Source organism: Erithacus rubecula (assembly GCF_903797595.1).
Source record: "Erithacus rubecula genome assembly, chromosome: 3".
NCBI lineage: Eukaryota > Metazoa > Chordata > Aves > Passeriformes > Muscicapidae > Erithacus > Erithacus rubecula.
The window spans coordinates 114,545,556-114,567,500 of NC_136689.1; the positions used below are offsets into that span (position 1 = coordinate 114,545,556).

Below are 21,945 nucleotides of genomic sequence, written 5' to 3' on the forward strand. Positions count from 1 at the left end.
TGATCTTATCCTTCTCTACAACTAGGTGAAAGGAAGCGGGAATTTGGTCTCTTCTGCCAGGCAACAAGGGAATATAATCTTAAACTCCACCAGGGGAGGTTCAGTTTGAGTATTATAAATAATTTCTTCACAGAAAGGGTGATTAAACACTGAAATGGGCTGCCCAGGGAGGTGTGGAGTCACTTTACTAAAGATTTTTAATGAAAGAGTGGACGTGGCACTCAGTGCCCTGGTCTAATTGACATGGTGATGTTTGGTCACAGTTTGGACTCGATGTCCTCAGAGGGCTTTTCGAGCCTAATTGATTCTGTGACTGGAAGAGGATGCCTTTATGCCACGGGGGCGGTCCCCAGGCAGACCCAGGCTGTCCCGGCCGAGACGCGGTGACACCGCAGCGGCCGGTCTGTGGCAGCCACGGCTCCCTCTGGCGGGCCGGCGCGACGGGACTACATCTCCCGGCGGGCATTGCGGCCGTCCCGCCCCAGGGACACGGCGCTTCCGAGCACGGCGCTTCCGGCGCGCTGACCCGGCGGAGCTTCGCCGCACTCCCGGGGCAGCGGCGGCGCCGCTCGCACGTGGAGCCGCCGCTATGGCGGCCGTGCGCGTGGAGGCGGTGCTGGCGGCCGCCGAGGAGCAGGAGGCGGAGAAGCGGCGGAGCATCGCGGTGGAAAAGGAGCTGGAGCTGGAGTACGACCTGGGCAATTTGCTGGCCGTGGACCGCAACCCCCCGCCGGCGGCGGCGCTGCGCGGGGCCGGCCCGCGGCGGGAGGCGCTGCTGCGGGCGCTGGCCCGCGACAACACGCAGCTGCTCGTGTCCCGGCTCTGGGAGCTGCCGGCCGAGCGCGCCGGCGGCGCCGGGGGCCCGCTGGTGGCGCAGCTGCCCGAGCCCGCGTTCCGCCTGCCGCGGGAGAAGCCGCCGCCGAAGCCGCGGCCGCCGACGCGCTGGGAGCAGTTCGCGCGGCTGAAGGGCATCCGCCGCAAGAAGAAAACCTCGCTGGTGTGGGACGAGCAGGCCAAGGAGTGGCGGCGGCGCTGGGGCTACCGGCGGGCGGGCGGAGACCCGTCCCGCGCCTGGCTGGCGGAGGTGCCGGCGGGCGCCGACCCCGAGGAGGACCAGTTCGCCCGGCTGCGGCGGGAGAAGCGGGAGCGGGTGGCGCGCAACGAGCTGAACCGGCTGCGCAACCTGGCCCGAGCCCACCGCGCCGGCAGCGCCGTGCCCGCCGCGCCCCTGCACCCCACCGGCCACCAGGACCGCGACGAGCTGCGCCGGGTCGCCCGCGTCGCCCGCGTCTCCACCGCCTCGCTCGGCCGCTTCCAGCCGCGCCTGCCGAAGGAGTCGGCCGAGCCGCCCTCCCGCAGCGGCGGCAAGAAGCGCCGCTTCGAGCCGCTGCTGGGCAACCTGGCGGCCGAGCGCAGCCGGCAGCTGGAGATGCTGCGGGACATGGGCAAGAAGAAGCCGGTGCTCGACATCACCCGCGCCGTCAACAAGCAGATGCGGCAGGAGGAAGCCGAGGCGGCCGCCGCCAACAAGGGCAAGAAGCAGTCGAAGCGGGGCAAGCGCGGCCGCCGGCAGCAGCGGCCTGGGCGCAGCGGCAAGAAGAGCGCAGCCCGGCGGCAGCCGCAGCAGCAGAAGGCTGCGGGCGGTGGCAGCGCCGGGGGCAGGAGAAAGAAGGCGTGAGGGACAGTGTGCAGCACCGGCTGGGGATGCCCACCGTGGCGTGGGACGGGACTGTAGCTGCCAGCCTCCTGCCCGGTGCTCTGTTCACACACCTATCTGTCAATAAATGCGTTCTGACCTTTCTAAAACATCCTACGTTTGGCTCTTAGCTGGTAGACAAGGAGGGCTCTGTTCTCCATCCAAGGGAAATCGGTGTCCTGTGAAGGGGGTCGGGAGCCCCGGTTCCCCCGGGCTGGGGGTTTCACAGTGACTTGTTTCACAGGTAATGTTTCACGGTTGGACTGCAACATTTCTGCCAGGACAAAAGCTGAACGAAGCTGTCCCGGTTTCAGATAGCTGGGACTGGACCACAGACGTGACCTGGAGTTTTGATGGAGTAGCAGCCACGGTCCCGTTGAAGGATGTGACTGCTGCTCCCTTGGGCCTGACGGTGGAGCTCTTGCTCTGTAAGTCAACTTCTGCTGCTCAGCTCTGTGGTGTTCAGGTTCAGTCACGAAAGGAACATGGAAACTTATTCTGAAATTTACTGCAGGGCCTAAGAAATTGTGCAGATTTTCTAGAGCTTTTTTTTTTTTTTATGAAAAAAGGAAGTCGAAGCTGCTGACCAACTATTGAGTTCAGCAGAAAAATGTTTGTATTGTACAGATTAAAACTAAATTCCTCCCTGTACTAACTAATCTATCATTTTATAGAAGTAAGCTTACAGTGTCTACCCAGCAGTTTGAGAGCAAGTAGTAGAAATTCTCTCAGACTTCTTCCCATTATTCTTTTGAATTTTGTAGTGTCACATGTGCACTTGAAATAGAAAAAAAAGAATCTGCTGTCTTAATGTGTACCTTAGCTACAGAGGACAGTATAGTGCTGTTCCCTGGTAAGAAAGCTAGTAAAACAAGTTTCAGTAATCTCAATTAAATTAGGTTTTCAAATTTTGAGGTTTTCAAGTGGTTAATGATATTGTAATGCCTCACTGCAAGTGAATTTTTTAAAAAGCTGGATGACTTTACCAGTTCTCTTGTCTCGTTCTGTAGCACTTCAGTTAGGATGGCAGCTTCAGTAAAAAGCATCAGAAAATCTTTGTGTTTGCAACCTGCAAAACCTTTGTTTAGGGGTGCTGCTGAGTGCAGAAGGGGTAAGTACATCTTGGAGGTTGGAAGGCAGTGATAAACTGACCAGTGCCCAAGCTATGGGCCTTCCACAAGGTGTGTTCTCTGCCCCTCTGATGCTTCTTGCCCATGTGCTGAGCAGTGCAGTGCTGCAGGCTGCTTTGGGCTTGTCAGTGGCCAGAATGGTCTTGTGGGCACAACCCTCTGTTATCAACCTTCAGTGCAAGTATCAAGGCAAAGCAGGGGCAACAAACACTTGGACAGAGGGAAAAGGTTTTTACAGAAACATTCCAGACATCTGATCTTCCATGCATTTCCATATGGCACATTTCTGTGCTGCTCACAAGGCCACTGGTCAATATTCTCCACCAATATCCCATGATGTGTGTTCATCTCCAGCAGCACAGTGGTCGCCTGAGCAGAGGTGCAGGTGCTCCTATGGTGTTGCCACTTTCTGGCTCTCACAAGTCGATAAAGATTTTTGCAGCTTCATATAGGGGCCTGAGCAGGCCACTAACCTGCTTTCCCAAGCTCGGCACCTTGCAAAATCATGAGTTTTAGCATCTGATCTGTTCATAGAATCATTAAATGATATGGGTTGGAAGGGACCTTAAAGATCATCTAGTAGGATATAAGGAGTATGCAAAGTATTTCTGTCTGTTACAATAGAAAAATTGTGCTTTTCGTCAGTATCCAATGTTTCCTTTGCTTAATACTGGTGTACACTACTCTGCTGGCGGCTAAGCAGCATACCTTACAGCTTAAAAAATTGGTTATAAATTTTTTTTTCCATCCTGCACTGTAATTAACTGTGATTTCATAGAGTTGCAGAATTGTTATGGTTGGAAGGCACCTCTTGAGATCCTCTCCTCCAAGCCCCTGCCGAGGCAGGTCTGCCTAGAGCAGGTGACACAGAGATGTGTCCAGGTGGAGACTCCACAGGCTCCCTGGGCAGCTGTTCCAGTGCTCTGCCACCCTCAATGTGAAGAAATGCCTCATGCTGAGGTGAAGCTTCTTGTGTTTTAGCTCATTCCTCCTAGTCCTGTCACTGGGGACAACTGAAGAGTTGGAAAAGTATTTCACTGAATTTCAGGACCATGGGGATTTTTCATTATTTTCGCTTTACAATTCCGTTACTTTCTGTACTTTTCTGTGGCAGATATACAACACGCACTCAGTCCTAATTAGATTTCAGTCGCTGTTCATTGGCATTGTGCTGTACAGTTGTGTGCTCAGCGGTGCGGGGCCCGTTTGGGTGACCCGTGTGCCGGGCGCTGTCCCGGGAGGAGGCGCTGCCGCCGGCCCGGCCCCGTCGCGGCCGTGCCAGATCCGGGCCATGGCGGCGGGGCGGGCGCGGGTGTCCCGCCTGCTGCGGCAGCTGGAGCGGGCAGCGTGAGTGCGGCGGGACGGGGCGCGGGGATCCTCCGGGATTCCCTCCGGCATTCCCTCCCGGGGCCGGGGTTCGCGGCTGGAAACCCCTGCGAACCCCCCTCCCGTGCCCGCTCCCGCTGCAGGCCCTTGGAATGGGTACTGGCAGGAGACTTTCAGGACGTAGAGCTTTAGTTTTCTGCTGTAGTTTTCCCTTTTTAATCATTCTTCTTTTTTTTTTTATTTTAACGTTTTAACTAGTTGTCGGTGCCCGAGCCATGGCCACACTTATTCCCAAGGTAAGAGTTTGTTTCTCCAAAGTAATTCTGCAGGAGACCGTGGCCCTGCAGAGGGCTGTATGTATCCATGTAACCTGGCCAGAGGGTGCAGGTGACCGGGGGAAGGGACAATCCAAAGGAGAAGATAAACATAAACAGCCTGTTATTTTGCAGCTGTACAGTGGTAGTGGATATTGTTGGAGAGAGGCACTGTTTCCACATAAACCACAGTTCCACCTCTTGTCCCCTCCCTCTCCCTGCCGTGGGGCCAGCTGATGTGAACTTTGCTCTGGCTGTCACCCCCTGAACCATCTCAACTTTGGATACACGCCTGTTATATCAGAAAAGAAACAGGAAGTGATATGGATAAAAAGTAGCTTTTCACAAATCTGTGTGTTGGCCTGGGGAATAAAATATCTGTAGGCTTTTTATAGACTCAGTCCCAATAGTGCATCTCACTTGGGCCAGGATTGTGGCTGAGAGCAGGGGAGCTTCACTGAGTAACCCAAGTCACTCTGGAAGGAGTTTCTCTTTGCAGAAATGAGCCTATAGAGAGGCTAGGAGAATAACTATCTCATCCTCCAGATAGTTGGTAAGTCTCTAGATCCACTAAAAATCAGTGATTTGGGCCATAATTTCAGTAATGTGTAACTCTAGGTAGCACGGTTTCACATGCTTACAACACTTCTTATAGAATTGGCGTTGTCATTTTACGTATGGGAAAGCTATTCATATGTTCAGATACCTGTTTTTGCCCATGGCCATCATACAGCAAGACAATAGTGCAGCTGAGAAATAAACTGAAGCCTGAGTCCAGAACCCTCTCTGAAAGTCTTAGGCAGCAATAGAGTCTATAGTGAGGCAAGATTATATCAGTTCAGTAAATCTCTAAATAGCAGGAATTGATTGAACAGTAACTACAGCTGGGGGAAAAAAATAGGGGTTTTTTTGTTTCTTTGCAGTGTTCAAGGAAATAGTGCAATTTTTTGTGCTCAGTAAAAATTGCCCTGAAAGTTAAGTTTGGTTCAAGAATGTAACAGCAGGGTGTCCATTATACTATCAGAAAGCAAAAGGATAAATGGTTTGGACATGTCCTTAGCCTGTCAAATTACTGACTGAAAGTACAGCAGACTCCAGCTCCAGGAGAGGTCAAACATATACAGCCTGGCAAGAGGTGGCAATGAAAGAGCTGATAGCAGCTGGGCTGTGCTTGAATAGGAGGTACATAAAGGGTTTTAATACATCTATCTGTTACTGTTGTGGGTCAGTGCTTCAGTGCAGCCCAGCGTGTCTGTAAGACTCATTGTCATGGCTTCACTCATTGGACTGGAATCCAGATTGCATATTTTCAATTAATACAGCAGACATAAGGCATGACTTCAGCAGCAAGAGCAGAATGCTTTGCCTGAACTTTTCTTGGAGAAGAACGGGCAATTTCAGTTGATTCTGCTTCACTCTGTCAAAATCAGAATATGCCAGAAATTGAGTTTTGTGATAATTCACACAAAAATGACATGGCAGAAAGAAGCTGTGATTACTGTCCTTACTGTGATACTGTCCTTATAAATATCTTCTAATTAATAGTAACACACTGATTCTTATTTATTATTAGCATTGCATGCAGTAATTTTCTAGCAAATAATTCAGTTTTGCCTGCGAGTTCAGGACTAGGCAGAAGTAAAAAAAAGTGTAAACACCTGTTAGTATTGCCTCCATGCATACATAAGGTGTTTTCTATCCAGGTTCATAAAGAGGATGTCTCATGAATTTGTCTTAAACATTGTTCTGAAGGTTATCATGTAGCCCCTACACATTTCTAGCACCTCTCAGCTTGCATGTATCAGCCTAAGTGCTCTACACATACTCAGTTATACTTTTTATGTGCTGTTCTGGTCTTTGTAGGCTGCAAACTCTCATGCAACCTTCCTGCCAATTTATACAGTTTTTATAAGAAATACTTAATTCTTGAAAGAACTGGAAAAAACTCACTTGTTTTGTTGAATTATATGGGTCAGATCAAGTACTTGGATCATTTAATCTCATAAAGAGCAAGGGATGAAATGGATAACTGTTATCCAGACAAGCTGAGATGACCTGTGGAAATATGTTAGTAATTCTAAAATCAAGGGAAGCTGTGAGAAATAGATTGAAATAACTTATTGTTCCCTAATTTTACTGTTTTATTTCCATTCCAGTCCCTGAACGGCCCACCCTGGGGAATACAGACTATGCATTTGAGGTAGATTTAATAATAAAATATATTTGATTTACAAGTCATAAAAGCAATACTTCTTGATAAATAGGTAATTTAACAAATATTTGCATTATTAAATATTTATGTTTCACTTTGAATGGGTAGGGCCAGATGCCATTTTTGTCAAGAAAAATAAATTTTTGGTTGTTTTGTTTTTTAATAGATGGCCATTTCAAACATCCGATATGGAGAAGGAGTTACAAAGGAGATTGGCATGGTAAGCTGCCATGGTGTAAGGCCATCACTGGTGAAAAGGTATTTTCTAAAGGACTGACAGTGCTGTCAATCCACTTAATAAAAGGAAGTTTGTATCTGGTGTGGTCCTGTGTATCAGTGTAAAAAGGTTGAAGCATACATAAAGAACAGAAGCATGGTGCTTCTGTGCTGTGTGATATATGAAATACAGCTCAGGGGATAATTGGGTCATTGATGATTTACTAGAAGTACACAACAATGTTTTTCTCTGACAGGGAATTTAATTCAGAAAGTTTTGAATCCTAGTGACTCACCAGGATTTTCTCAAGATTGCTTTCATCTTCATAGCACTCATTAAAATGAATCAGAGACTTTCGGTTAAATTAGCTAGATAATCATTCAGCTCTCAGCTTGCCCTGTGTAAGTGTAGAATTTTTGTTTCAGCATTGTGAGATGATTCACCTAAGTACTTTGTTCCAGTATGCTTTTATCACTAGCTTTTTAAATTTATTATTTTTCCTCCTTTTTGGCATTTCTAGCATTAATAAATCTCCTTTTTATTTAATAATTTATGAAGTAAGATTATAGTCAGACAACAAATTAAATTTAACAGAACCTGTTTTTAAACAAAACTGGAATAATTTAGATATATTGTATAGGTATTGTGACAATTTAGCAAAGGTTAGGATGTAGCATTATTTTTCTTTTGCCACCTCATTTTGATTTTTCATCAGTAAATTAATATTCAGCATTACATTTTCAAGATTTTAATGCTGTGCTTTGGTAGGCAGTTAGTGGAGACAACCTGTGAGAAGGCCTTTTTTATTCTCTCAGTAACTGAGGAAAAAGTATTTCAAAAATTGTTTTATATTTTGCTGTAGTTTAAAGTGGTTCCATGTGGTTCAACAACTTTAGTTTTCTTCTATCATAAGACTTCAACTATATAAATTTGGCAGCTTTAAACTTTATTCTGCTTTTTGTGTTCTCCGTGTATGGGGTTAATGCTCTTTTTCTTGAGCTGATAAGGTTTTAAACATTTTACAATAATCAACTATTTTTAAGTCAGTCTTTTATTGTTATCAAATGGTTCAATTGATTTGGATTAGTGTTTAAAGAGTGAAATGTATGATTTTATACCAGTTGTTTGGTTTTTTGATTTGTTATTGTAGGACCTTCAGAATCTTGGTGCTAGAAGAGTTTGTGTGATGACAGATAAAAACCTCTCCAAACTCCCTCCTGTAAATGCAGTATTGAATTCCTTGGCAAAATATGGTATAAACTTTCAAATGTATGATAATGTCCGTGTGGAGCCAACAGACCAAAGGTACAATTTACTTCTGACTGCACTTTTCCAAGCAGTGCCCAGACCTTCACAGGATTCCATATGGCTTTTTAAACACCTCCTTGTGGCCTGCATGCTGGTCTTAATAGTTTCCTCGTGTACTGGTTTTGTCCTGACTAATTGGAAAATCTCTCTTGTGTTCCAAGTTTCATGGATGCCATTCAATTTGCTAAAAAGGGAGAGTTTGATGCCTATGTTGCTGTTGGAGGTGGGTCTGTCATGGATACCTGTAAAGCTGCCAACCTGTATGCAGCCAGCTCTTCATCAGAATTCCTGGATTATGTCAATGCTCCTATTGGGAAAGGAAAGCCTGTCACTGTGCCCCTCAAGCCACTTATTGCAGGTAAAGCATGAGGAGAGTGTGTGGAGAGTTGGGGCAAGGGGAAGCTGAAATATTCTACACTCTGGTATTTCTACTGAAATCAGTTTACTGTGACTGTTTCAGCTTTGGGCTTACTTCTCCTCTAGTTGTATTCAGCAGTCATTTTGCTATTTAATTCAGTGGAGGTAAAAATCAGAGGCTTTACTTTGTCTTGTTTAGCTCAGTTAGACTTCTTTACTAAGAGATCAAAGTAACAATTTCCCTTTGATCTATTGGCTTTGGATCAGGGATATTTCCAAGATTTCCTGGGTCCTGTATTTTGAGTGGTGTTACTATTGTGGTTTTATTATTTGTTTAGCAGTATTGTATATTCCTTATTTTTTGTTGTTATCCCCATTCTTCCTTTTAAGTTCCTACAACATCTGGCACTGGGAGTGAAACCACTGGTGTTGCCATTTTTGACTTCAAAGAACTAAAAGTTAAAACCGGTGAGGTTTTGGTGTTTTGTTTTGGGGATTTTTTGTTTGTTTTGTGGGGGGTTTTTTGTGTGTTATTCAAGACAATTGCTTTTCCAATGTATTTGTTATTTCCCTGCCTTGAAAGGAAAGGATAATGCATGTCATTTCAGGTGTCATTTTGTTTGATTCAACTGCCGCAGGCAAATTTTAAAAGCTTAAAGGTTTCCTCCTTGTATCAAATTTATAGCATATTAACATAATGAAATACCTATGTAATACAGTGGATTATAGTTTGAAGGCAAAACAGGAAACTAAAATCTTTCAAGTCCTTAAATGGCAGAAAATGTTAATTGCAAAGGAAATTTCTACTTATATTCAGGGTCAACCAACTGTTCCTTATTTCCTCTGTATTTTTCTTTCTACTTTTAAGACTTCTGTTTCTTTGTTGTGTAATTGCAACCAAATGTTCTTTTTCCTGACTTTGGAAACCTCAGGCCTGGGATGTTGTCTGAGTGAGGCACACTGTCTTCCTTTGGCCTTTTCATCCCTGGCAAATAAAGACTGAGGCTAAAATGTTGTCTTGAGCTTCATATGTGTTTTAAGGTTTTGCTTCTAAACATGTGGATTTTATATACCACACAGTCTGCAGAACTTGGGACCCAGATGGGTGTGCTAAGGAGGTTTGATAACAGCTCAGGAGTTTTCTAGTCTGTCTGTCTGTCTCAGAGCTACATCTTTGCATCCTTAACCAAAATACAGAGACATGGTTTCAGATTCTGAAGGCAGTAGCAATTAATTGTAGATACAAACCAGTTTTGCTCTCTGACTGTCCACAGAAGATACAAATTCTAAGAATACTGCAGATGCCACAGACATTTTGCCAGGCTGCTCAGGGAGGGTTGCAAACAGAGAGAGAACATTGTCTGGTATAATCCACTTCAGGCAAAAGTCTCAAATCATAAAACTCTTTTAGAAAGGCTTCATCATCAGTCTTACATTCATAGGTACTCTTTGCCCTCCCTTCTCTCTCTTTGCTTTCATGTTCATGATTTCAAATATTTTTTCCCCTCCTCATAAACATGTTTTGAACATTGAGCTTATCTTGTCCTATTTTGTTACAAAACATCCTTAACTGGTTTTCCTCCCTTTACACATTGCAGGTATAGCTTCAAGAGCCATTAAGCCAACATTAGGCATCATTGATCCTTTACACACACTGTCTATGCCTGAACGAATTGTAGCCAACAGTGGCTTTGATGTGCTCTGGTGAGTTTTCTGCATAGGCTGCTACTTGAATTTTGTATTTTTACTATAATGATTGTAGAAAAAAATGTATTTTGAGAGCACAAGAGTATGATCTTTTTTTCTCTGTTTTCTGTTCTTGTTAAGGTGAACTCTGTCAGTCTTTCCTTTTCCTTAGTTTCACTGCCTCCCTCAGAATGTACAGTAACAAATTCTGCATTTGCAGAAATTTGAATGTTTTTGCATTGGAGAAACTGTTTGCTTCCAGTCAGTGAAGAGTTGAGGTGTCCCTTTTTAAGGGATCATGGAGATAGATGATTAATCACAATTGTAATAGCATTTATCATGAATCACAGACATGGCAGGGAATAGAGAGCAAGAATTTTCTAACAAAAATCATGGTGTGTCAATAAAAAATTGTAAAAGCTTGTGAGACACTAGCAGGTCTTCACCCAGCTGTGGTCATCTTTGGAACCAATCTCATTGTTTGCTTCTCACTTGGCACAAAATTTTGTTTGTCTTAAGCCAGCAAAATGCATTGACATTTCTGTTTGGAGAGCCTGATTTTACTTTGCTTCTGGGTGCTATGTATGTTAAAGCAATAGATATGTAATGAAATTTCTCAAACGTGGTGAAGGACTCTGGCCAGCAATGTTGGTAATGGACAAAAGGCATTTGTTCATCAATGAAAATGGTTTTGTTCATCTTAATGGAGCCAGGTAGGCAGTGCTCCTTCTTTGTGTGGTCAGATTCATGAGTATCTGGGAGATTAGATTATTGGCAGTTCCACTTAGCTTTAATATCATACTCATAATTTTTTCGGTACTTCTAAAAGAAAAGTACCTTCTGATATTTCCAGTGCTAAAGCCTCTTGTATTTCCTGTCCTACAGAAAGGAAATGCACTCATTGCACATGTACAGCCCTCCTCAGTGAAAAACACTACAGGTGCTGATGCATCCAACCAGGCTTTCAGCATGGTGTGAACTGATAGAGCTGATAGCAGGGGACTGTGTTTAGATTTCCTTCTGTGTGTTTGTTGGAGAGGATCTGCTCTGGAGGTGCTGGCCCAGCATTCTTCCACTTGTCTGTGAGATTGTATTTCCTATTTCAGCAACTGTTGGCCACCAGAAATGAATAAGAACCTGCATTCCAATGACAGCAGGGCAGTAAAATGAAGCTCTCCCTTTTAAATAATTGATTTCTTAATCTTTGTGTTAGCCATGCCCTGGAATCCTACACTGCCCTCCCTTACACCGAGCGCAGTCCCTGCCCTTCCAGCCCCCTCGAGCGCCCGGCCTACCAAGGCAGCAACCCCGTCAGCGATGTCTGGGCTCTGCACGCTCTGCGCCTCGTCGCCAAATACCTGCAAAGGTAACAGCACCTTCAGCAGCCACCCCCTGCAGTGTGCCCACTGCCCTGAAGGGATGCTGGCAAGGATGTACATTTCAGGCTAGAATGAGGCAGCCCACAATGTTAAGGTTTTGGTTTCTACCCTGGATTTTTCTTAAAGAAAGCAAAATATTTTTTTCAAATAAAATTCAAAGTAAAATTTGAGTTGGTAGTTTGTCTTGAGGAGGTAGCTTTTTAATGCCTCTATGAAACTATTTTAAAGGTATTTCAAGCTGTTCAGTTAATATGGGAGCAGTATTTACATATTTTTTTCAAGAATCTCCTTTCTATGACAGTATAAGAGGAATATGTAACAAACTGAATAAAATACTGTTTTGTGGCCTTCAGAGTAAATTGATACTTGCACATCCTTCAAGAAGATAATGACATGCACTTATGAATGTGCAAAATTTTACATGTTTTGCAAACCTGCTCATTCTTAGGAGACCTTCAGTTTAGAATAGGTATTGACATATCTGGGAGTTGGTTTTGATCCCTGTCAGTAAAGTTTCAGCCTCTTTACAGCTTTTGCATACCATGTGCACTTCTGTTAAAGATCACTGTGGAGTTTTTTTTTGTAAAAAAATTTTCACAGTACCTAGCAAGTCAAAATAGTTGGGTTTTGTTCCTTTGGAATCTATTCATAAGATGTTTTCTCCTTGCTGTCTAACTACACAAGGATCCTGAGGCACAGGAAGGCAGGGAATCCTGTCTTCTTCCCACACAGGTGGTAGGGTCTAGAGCACCACCTAATAGGATGGTGAGAAAGCTGGAGTGATCCTGGAGCCATACATAGAATTACCAAAGATTCTAAGTAGAATATTTAATTCACCACTGAATTGAATATGGTTAAATTCAGTCTATTTATTTGTTTTTTGGGAAAGTGAAAGGAAGCTTGCCCTTCACTGAACCTGTATGATCTACCTGAGTGATCCAGATGCAGGACTGTTCTTTTACCAAAGTGTGTCTTGATTCCATTTCCACCATTTTTATCTCATCTTGTCTGTTAGATTTTTTTGTGTATCTGTCCATAAAGAAGCCCTCTCTCCTTTTTTCCTCCTGAATCACCAATCTGTTTGTGAATTCATTGGTACCATTTGCCTCCATGGTGCACAGAGCCATCAGAGACCCTGAAGACCGTGAAGCAAGAGCCAACATGCACCTGGCAAGTGCTTTTGCTGGCATTGGCTTTGGCAATGCTGGTGTTCATCTCTGGTGAGTACAGAGAAATAGTAACCCCATCTGAGGTCAGCTTACATCTGGTGTTTGTTTCAGATTGTTGCAGATGTTGCTTCCCTTGTTGCTGAATGTAGAGTAAGTGATTCTAGCCTGGCCTGTGATGCTGAAGGACCTGTATGTTGTGGCAAACTAATGGGCTTTTGCCACTTAAGGATTGTGATACTCCAAACCAATTTTGAGAAAATTACAAAACACAGCCTTCTTTACCTTCCATGGTAGTAAAAACAAGAGTAAAAAAGTCAATGACATTTAAAATGTTAGATTTCGTGCCAGCTGTTCCACAGTGAGACAGCAATGATGTAATCTTGAGTTTTTCCTGAGCTGATGCAATTATCTGTAAGTTTGTCTGTGGGATAGGCAATCAGTAGTCTGAAATGAGCTGTAGTTAATATTGCAAGGCAATATAATTTCATTTGGATGAAAATCTCAGAGAAGCAAAGTCTGAAAGTGTATTGTGTGCAGAAGTTATTTGCAGTCATTCTCTTCAGAAACCTTCCTTTCATTCCTTTTCTTTGAGTAAGTCTACTCTTTTAATTGTATCTTAAAGTTTATTTTTCTCAGTGTGAGCACATAGGTATGCAGACTATGATTTTTTTGGCATATCTACATTACTTTAGGAACTGAACATCTTTCAGTCCAGTCAGTGAAGTAATGTAATTTCACACTCACAAAGTAAGGAGTTAGTGTGTTTTACAGCTAGGTCCCTGAGGTGCAGAGGGATGAGGGTTGTCTGTACCTAATGTCCACACCATACCAGTCAGTACCTTCTGAGTATCTGTACTGAAGAGACTTGCATACTGAGAACTGACCACAAAAGGAACTGAACACAAATTTTCCAAATACCAGGAGAGCTGCCCTAACCACTCTCTCTCTGCTCTCTGTTCCAGCCATGGAATGTCTTACCCTATTTCTGGTTTGGTGAAAACTTACAAACCAAAGGATTATAATGTGGATCACTCTTTAGTGGTAAAACTTGTTTATTTTTGGGTTTTTATTATACATTTCAAATATCTGTTATCTGTCATTAATGAGCATTAAAGTTCCCTGAAGTTAAGAGTATATGTCCTGTTGATATGTCTTATTCTTTTATTCTTTTTTTTTTTTTTCCCCAGCCACATGGCCTTTCTGTGGTGCTGACATCCCCAGCAGTGTTTGCTTTCACAGCACAGATACATCCTGAGCGGCATTTAGAAGCTGCAGAGATTCTAGGTAGGAATCTCTGTGGGTACAGTTCTCATGTACAAGTGGAATTCTTTTCAAAATGACATTCTGGGAGTGGAAAAAACTGTGTGCAAGCTGGTTGTTGGGAGGGATTTAAGTTTAAAAAAAACCCTATGCAAATACAATAGAACAATGCTGAATTTTGATATTGAATGATGTGATTAGAGAAGCAAGTTTGAGAAACCTGGCTCTTGGCCAGAAAAGTGGAGAGCTGAAATTAATTGGAGGTCTGTTGCAAATCAAATAATAGTAGCTTGTTTGATTGGCACAACTGTTGGTGCTTTATAAAGAGTAGTTACCATAAAGTTAACCAGTACTCAGGAGCATTTATTAGCAAAAAGGAAGGATTTTGCCAAACAAATTCCCTGTTGTGACAGTGAATTATAACAGTGATGTTCTGAATCACTCCTGCTCTTTTTCCATGGCACATAGCTGTGGGTTTTGGTCTTTCTAATGTAGGCCTAAGTTTGTTTGTAGGTGTTGGAATTTCTCAGTGGCTGATGTCAAGGGAAAGCTTTTCCCAGAGTAGCTCTTCTGTGGATACACATGTAATGGCCAAGAGGAGATTAATGAACCAAATGGCCTTTTCTGCTTTTTAGCAGAATAAATGTGAATGCTGCAAGCTGACAGTTCATTTAAAGATTACTTTCTTATACAGTACTCTGTTAGGTGGGCAGCCTATCACCAAAGAGTGTCCTAAGAGGAATGATACCTTTATTATACCTCCAGTATGACTGTGTGTAATAAACCAGCTTGCTGTGATGTAATCTCAGAGCTGTTAGCAGTCTAGCTGTGACAGCATGGCTCTGCACTGAGATAATTTATTTATATCTAAGGGCAGGGGTTTTGACTGCACAACGTTTTGTGTCGTGGCTGCACTGCTGCTGCTACCCATGCTGGCTAAGGAGCAGTCACAGCCACATGCACAGCAGTGCAGGGAGTGGAGAAAAAAGTGGTTAGGTCAACTCTCTTGGTATTTGGAAAATTTGTGTTCAGTCCCTTGTATGGTCAGCCTTCTGTATGCAAGTCATAGTAGTCCAGTCACAAGACTTGCTTGTGTAAGTAATTTCAAAGCATAGGGGTTCTCAAAAAAGAATGGGACTTTTATATAAACAATGAAAATATCACAGTGTTTTATAGAGATTTTTGGTCAGAAAAACTACATTGGGTAAAAGTTCTGTTTGTTTCATTAACGGTCTGTGAGATTGTTCAGGCTTCCTCTAAAGTATGCTGTCCTGCCTATGGTCAAAACCAAAACACAAACCTAGCTGGAGTCATATACTAAGCTAATAAGTATCTGTGTTCCTACAGCAATGGCACACAACTAAAATTAGATTGAGAAAATGTGTCTGGATAACTAGTCAGCACAGCCTATCAGAAAATTTCAGCTCTGGGTCTTGATTTTAGAACAAGTGACTGAAAAGCAGTTCCTTTAGGTTCTGTGGTATTAACTTCTGCCATAAATTCTATCTCTAAAAATTCTGTTAATTTTCTCAGTAGAAATTTTAAGTATGTCACTGTGTGCCTTGCTGGAAAGGGATTCTGCTGAAAACATGTCACGTGGGATTGAATGTATTAATTCCCATCTGGGGTGTTTACTTCTGATCCACTCCAGAGTCCAACTGACTACAGTAGCTGATTCAAATCTGTCATGTTGCCAAATGCAATGTTTAAGGTATTTTATGACATGAAGCAGATTACTAAACAGTTATGTTGTGTGTATGTACAGCTGTGAATTTGGGTACAGCCAGAAAAAGTTTAGTACCTCCCTGGGTGGATTCTTAAACAGTTGAAATAGGTGTTCATGTGGCAAGAGATTTTCTAAGTGCAATCAAAGACTGATGTATCTTTTAGGTTGAGCAAAAAGAGGGTACTAGAACTAGAGCAGTATTTTAAAACTGCCAATCACATTTACTGCCATGTTTTATCCTCCTCCCTTTCCCTTTTACTTTACTATTTGAAGATAGCAGGTTTATGTCCCCTCTACTGCAAAACCCAGGATAAACTCAGACTTCATGGCACAGCCCCAACAGCACAAGACTTTGTACAAGACTCTGTCATATCTTATTTGTCAGTTTTTCCCAGACGTTATTTCCTACATTACTGTCAGTCTTACTACCTGAATATCTGAGCTCTTCAAATGAGCTTTTAGGTCTCCTGTTCACTTAACTCCTTTTGAATGTTACACTGAACTGTGTGAAGATCACAGAAGGTATTTTTCCTGTAGCTATGTGTTGCTCTTACTCATCTCTCAGCATGGCACTTGGACCTAACATAGTTCTGGTGTAACATCATTGAGGTTACACAGAGAACCAATTTAGCTCGGGTTACTTTGAAAGAAATCATATGGAGGAACTTGGGTCTCCTGTCTGGACATTCTTTTATTATTACTTTTAAGTCCTGAACATTCACTGAAGAAGGGAACACAAGCTATTCTGTAAGAAATATTTTTAATCTTTCATCTTATATTGCTGTTTTCATTACTGTTCAGTAGATGTTTCAAAGAGAGCCGTTCCTCCTCTTCAATTCTACAGGACCCTACCCAAGTCAGCACATATTCAAACAGCAATAAATTTAGAATGCACTCAACCCGCTGAACACTGCCCTGCTGTCTCCTGCCTTTTTTAGCCCACATGCTGTAGTCCTCTCTGTGGATGTGTAATTGAACAGAACAGTCCTCTAGATGTCAGCAAACTCAAGGCCTTAAAATGAAGTTAGCATTTGGCACACTGTCCATACAAATAAATACCACTGATGTTCTTGGGTTAGCTGCTTTCCTCCCAGCAGTTAGTCAGACTGAAAAGTGCTTCTCCCTGTAAGCACAGAGGGAAAGGAAGTTAACCTCATGTGGCAGTTAGTCTTTTTGGCAGCAGTTAACCTGCTTCTGATCTTGTTTTATTTCACCTTTCACAAACTATTCCAACTGTAAAATGAGAACTGATTCCTCTTTTTAATTCATGTTGCTTTTAGGGTAGAGACTGTTATGTATGGCTATGTATTCAGGTGATATTATGATTAAATTAAGTCCAGGACAGGCTTCCTCTGCTTTCTCCACCCTACAGTCAAGGCATTATGTCTTATTTTAGGAGCTGACATCCGCACTGCCAGAATCAAAGATGCGGGGCTTATTTTGGCAGACACACTCCGGAAATTCCTGTTTGATCTGAATGTTGATGATGGCTTAGCTGCAATTGGTTATTCCAAAGCAGACATCCCTGCATTAGTCAAAGGCACTCTGCCTCAGGTAAGACAGAGAGCAAAACAGTTTTTCTTGTCAAATGAAATAGAACAGATTTTGGCAAAAACAGAAGTGCTTCCTTTCCAGCAAGTTTTATTTCTACTCATACATGAAAACTATTTAAATTGAGAAAATTATGGTTAGTCAACTGTATTTTGTTTCACTCCATAGCTTTAGATTTTTCTTTTCAGTGGGATGGAGTGCATGCTGCAGTTTTCATATTTCATGGACTGAGAAAAGAAGGGCTAAATGTTTGGGTGTGGGTTTTTTCAATGTTAAGCTTCTTAAAAGAGGGTATTTTTCATAGGCCTGTGATATTTGTGGTAGATACTTTTAGTAGATAGTAGTAGATAGCTTTTTCATAACTCTTTTAATTATGTGTGCAGGTGGTCTATAGATAAAGCCTTAATACCAAGTGCTATATGGCAAGAATGGGCAAACTCACTTTGCATTAAACTTTCCATATTGAGAAGTTGCATTTTTCTTCGCAGATGGCTTTTTTGTTCCATTGACCCCCATCAGAATTTGAAATAAGGTCCCCTGGGATGATATAGATTAAACTTGTAATGCTCTTTATTGTTTCAGTGCCCACAAAGACACTGCAAAAAGCAGTACACCACTCTTAAAGCAAAACACAGAATCTTCCTTGTAAAAAGAAAGTTTGATTCGTATGCTATGGACCTAGTATTTGTTTCCACCAAGTTGCAAGGGAAGTATATACTACAGAGAAAGTGAAATTTTTTTTTAGGCCAAAAGGTTATTCACTTTTTCCAGCAGATCCAGTATGGTTCTTCTCACTCATCAGTCTCAGAGCACCTTAGGACAGTTACATTAATAGTAAATATTAATATTCCTGTTTTATACCTGAGAAAGTGACACAAAGGTGCACTTAGTTAGGATCCCACACAACAGAGCTGTGGCAAAGCCAGGTAGAAAACCAAGGTCTCTGAGCACCCATGTTATGCATGTACATTGTTATGGGGCATTTGGAGGGTTTGTTTTGATACACAGTTGTTTAAATTGTTTCTTTAAAACTATAATTGAATGCAAGTTTTGCATAGGTGGGGAGAGTTCTTCACCAAAAAATGTCGAAGGGTTTTTCTGTCTTCTTATGGTATTGGTGATTAATTGTACTGTGTGAAATTAGATGACTTAATAGTTTCTCAGCCCTTATTTTTTGTATGAGATGTAACAGGATGCAAATGTATCAGTGTTCCTTAACAATCTCTTAACCACAGGTTAATCCATAGTTTATTTTTTGGTATAATTTTTTTGCTTTTCATCTTGCAGTAGGTTTGCTTTGTAATGCAGCAATGGCCCATTCACATCAGGGAAGCAATGTGGTGCAGTGGTGATAACACTAAAAAGTTTGCCAAGTATATTCCAGTGAAGGCTGAAGTGCAGGCTGCAGGGAAAAACATAATCTGATCGTTGGGATTTGTGGTGGGGGCTCTGTTGGGACAGACATCTGTTAAAACAGAATTTTATTTCCCTTCCTAAGTGAGTCTGTTGAAATTGATCTTATTTACAGACATCAGTTATTTTAGCAAAGAAGATGCTGTCTCAAAGTTCAAGGTGGCTGGATGGTGGTATTTGAGAGGAGATGGAGGCAGGGAAAAAATAAGAGATTGTGGAAGGGCTGTTCTCTGTCCCCCCACCCCCTGCAGAGGTCCTGGAGGCAGCTGCAATGGGGCTGAGCCCGTGATGAGTCCGGAGCTGCTTGGTTTGGCACGAGACCAGAATGCACTGAGTCAGACTGAGGGAGCCAGGGCCTTGCTGTCTGGGCACCAGCAAATACCAGCAAGCTTGTGCAGAGGTAGAGATGGTGCCTCTGTGTCGAGGCATACGGCAGGAGCACCCGCCTGCAGCCTTCTGTCGATGGAGCTGGGAAAGGCTCCAGTCTGTCAGACTGTCAGGCTGGCTGTCTCCTGTCACCCAGTGTGATTTTACAGATAGCTCTGGACATCTCAGCGCACAGAGCTGCAAAACTGGCTTTGGCCCAGATGGTCCTACTATGATGAATTTATGAATGCTTGAGCACTGTGTTGTTATATTTTGCATATTAAGAGTCTGAAAAAAAAACAACACACTGTTGCCCTAGTGCTGTTTGAATTTTCCATTTGGTTTCAAAACTGCATAGAAGAATCTTAGTCTTCTCTTTGGCTGAACCTCTGTGTGTAGCAGCACTGGTGTCAGGGATGGGGAAAGAGGTACCATTTGGTTGCTACTTATGCAACAGTAAAGCTTCTTCTGTAGGTAAAATTATGCACGCAGAGCTGCACTTTTCAGACTCCTCACAAACCATGCTAACCATGGCTATGAACTGTGAATACCTCACAGCTGACTTCTCACCATTCTAGACTACTATTTCACGTTGATTTTGCAGTGTGGTGGCCTCTCTTGCTGTGTAACCACATCCAGCCTGCCCACAAGGCACATCCCATGGGCTGGGGACAAGTGCAGCAGCTGCAGCTTTGTGCTGGGGTATCACCATGAGCAGGGGGTGTGCTCTGCTCCCACGAGCTCAGCTGAGCCTCCTGCCCAGGCAGGGCACTGGGGGAGCCCTTTCCCCTGCATCCCACCCTGTGCCTGAGGCAAGGACCTCAGCAAATTATATCCACTGTCTCATATGTGAAAAAAGGGGAGAACTGGAAGGCTGGAGGGCAGCATCTACCACAAGGGAGATGTCGAAACAGATTGCAGCAGAAGAAACTCTCTTGCCAAAATCATCTAAAGATAACGTGTTCCTAGTGTAGGCCTGGGCTCTGTCTTTGCAGACATCTCTAGCTCTCCCCAGTATTTCAATAAATGCTAGAATCATTGGTTGTTGAAAGCCTGAATGTTCTAATCATAACCAGGAAGAGTACACTGACGTTAGGCTCTTTCCGCTGAATGTTTCTGCAGTAACTGGATATCTGCACAAGTGCAACTCCTCATCTTCAGCAGCAAAGGGCTTTTCTGCATTGCAGCCCCTGCCTTTGTGGTTATTTTGGCAAGCAGAGCACTAAAGCACATATCTGAGTTTCATTTCAGTGAGTGGGGCTTTAGCACCTGAACATTCTTTTGAATCAGTGTCCAAATGAAGACCAACCACAACTCCCTTGTATTCTGACTCTGAGATGTAGGACTGTTTGTTAAGCAGTTTCATACTGTCCCTTGCTGTGTCTCTTTTTCAGAGTCTGACTTACAAGTGCTGTTTTTTCTCCCCATTTACAGCAGCTCTGGGCCTTGAGAGATGTAATGTTTTGAAAGTCTTGGTCCCTAAAACTCTAACTCCTTGTTTAGTGCTGGCAAATTAATTTTAAAATGTACTATATTCTCAGGATAATGTCCTCCAGTGTACTGACATCTGAGATGGAGAAGGCAGATGTTTGCTGTGCTTATCTCTGAAACTGAACAGCATTCTGGTCTTGCTTCTGTGTATTTAATTACAGGGAATTTTAGCTTATATATTCTTGAAAGTACTGTACAGCTGATGATGCTTCAACTCTAATTACTTGATTACTTATTTTGCAAAACCTTGTTATTCTCTGTGAAGGATGTTAGTACAGAGACATATAGTTCACCTACTCTTTGATTAATTTTATTGGTATCCATTTATAATCCAGTTTTTCCTTTGTCTTGCAGGAGAGAGTGACTAAACTATCACCACGTGCCCAAACAGAAGAAGACTTATCTGCTCTCTTTGAGGCTTCCATGAAACTTTATTAGCTTAAACATGTTGTTATGGAAAGTGTGGTCTATTCTAACACAGGTAGTTTCTCATAGATACAGGACTAAACTTGTTTAGAGCATGGAAGAATTTGGATACCTTTGACTTCTGTTCCATTGTACACTGCGAAAAGGTCACGTAATTCATCTTTAACTAAACAGTTCTTTGAAAAGAGGACTTGACTGTGGTTTCTTTCTTGCTCAATAGTCAGTAGTATTGACTTGCATAAAAGTTGGAGCAGATTTATTGCATTACTGAAGGCATTTTTGTGCTTTAGTGGTGGTCAAAGGTGAAAATGTTTCTAAGGGATATTTCAAATCATTTTGCAAATTATGCTTCTATTTAAATCATCCATCATTTTGTTTTAAAAAGTCATGCTAGTTAAGAAATAATGAAGGTCATTTTTAATTAGGGAGGGGAAGTCCCCTGCAGAAATGTCAGCTTACTGTGTTCTGTTCTGCTTTATCATGTTTTTACCAAATGGCTTTGCTAAGAAGGCTACTGAACTGGGGTGCTTTTTCATTGTTTGGTTAAAAAAAATCTGCACACTTCATGACTGTTGGGAAAAATTGCTTTAAAATTTGGTTTGGGTTAAAATTCTGACATACATTGTCATATATTTATCTCTCCTCTTATAGTCTCTGTAATTGTCATATGTTTATCTTTCCTTTTATGTCTATATGAGGTATTCATCAGAGCAGAACAACCAGAGTTAAGCATGGTCACATACTCAACAGGGAACCATGTAACAGCAAGACAGCATCCATCACGGTCATTCTGTCTCTGGAGGCAACATCTCCCTTTTCCTGCTGTGTTCTGTGGAAGGAAGCTCTCAACTGTGTCTTGCTTTGCTGTGAATCAATTGCTTCTGCTGAGCTCCTGCAGGTGCTGTCCCTCAGGGTGCA

General features: G+C 42.8%; 2 protein-coding genes across 3 annotated transcripts; both read left to right on the top strand.

Moving 5' to 3' along the window:
- The first annotated feature begins 505 nt into the window (after positions 1-505).
- RRS1 (ribosome biogenesis regulator 1 homolog) lies at positions 506-1,806 on the top strand. Its single transcript, XM_079302806.1, has one exon. It carries the CDS (start codon positions 590-592, stop codon positions 1,676-1,678), a length of 1,089 nt encoding a protein of 362 aa, XP_079158932.1. The 5' UTR covers positions 506-589; the 3' UTR covers positions 1,679-1,806.
- Positions 1,807-4,075: 2,269 nt separating this feature from the next.
- Positions 4,076-21,215, top strand: ADHFE1 (alcohol dehydrogenase iron containing 1). 2 transcript variants are annotated; one of them, XM_079301779.1, is made up of 14 exons: positions 4,076-4,173; positions 4,411-4,448; positions 6,623-6,666; positions 6,845-6,898; positions 8,046-8,200; positions 8,365-8,561; positions 8,951-9,028; positions 10,159-10,264; positions 11,460-11,612; positions 12,747-12,845; positions 13,757-13,835; positions 13,982-14,078; positions 17,177-17,334; positions 20,956-21,215. In XM_079301779.1, the coding sequence occupies exons 1-14, from the start codon at positions 4,118-4,120 to the stop codon at positions 21,037-21,039; spliced, it is 1,398 nt and encodes a 465-aa protein (XP_079157905.1). In that variant the 5' UTR covers positions 4,076-4,117; the 3' UTR covers positions 21,040-21,215. The 2 variants fall into 2 exon arrangements, with proteins under 2 accessions (XP_079157905.1, XP_079157906.1); XM_079301780.1 differs by lacking the exon at positions 17,177-17,334.
- The last annotated feature ends 730 nt before the right edge of the window (positions 21,216-21,945 follow it).

What these genes read in the sequence shown, in the direction of transcription:
- RRS1 (XM_079302806.1), top strand. Translation starts at nt 590, where the DNA reads ATGGCGGCCGTGCGCGTGGAGGCGGTGCTGGCGGCCGCCGAGGAGCAG.
- ADHFE1 (XM_079301779.1), top strand. Translation starts at nt 4,118, where the DNA reads ATGGCGGCGGGGCGGGCGCGGGTGTCCCGCCTGCTGCGGCAGCTGGAG. An exon ending in AGAACTAAAAGTTAAAACCG is followed by an intron (nt 9,029 to 10,158) that starts GTGAGGTTTTGG and finishes TACACATTGCAG; the next exon opens with GTATAGCTTCAAGAGCCATT. An exon ending in AGTGGCTTTGATGTGCTCTG is followed by an intron (nt 10,265 to 11,459) that starts GTGAGTTTTCTG and finishes TCTTTGTGTTAG; the next exon opens with CCATGCCCTGGAATCCTACA.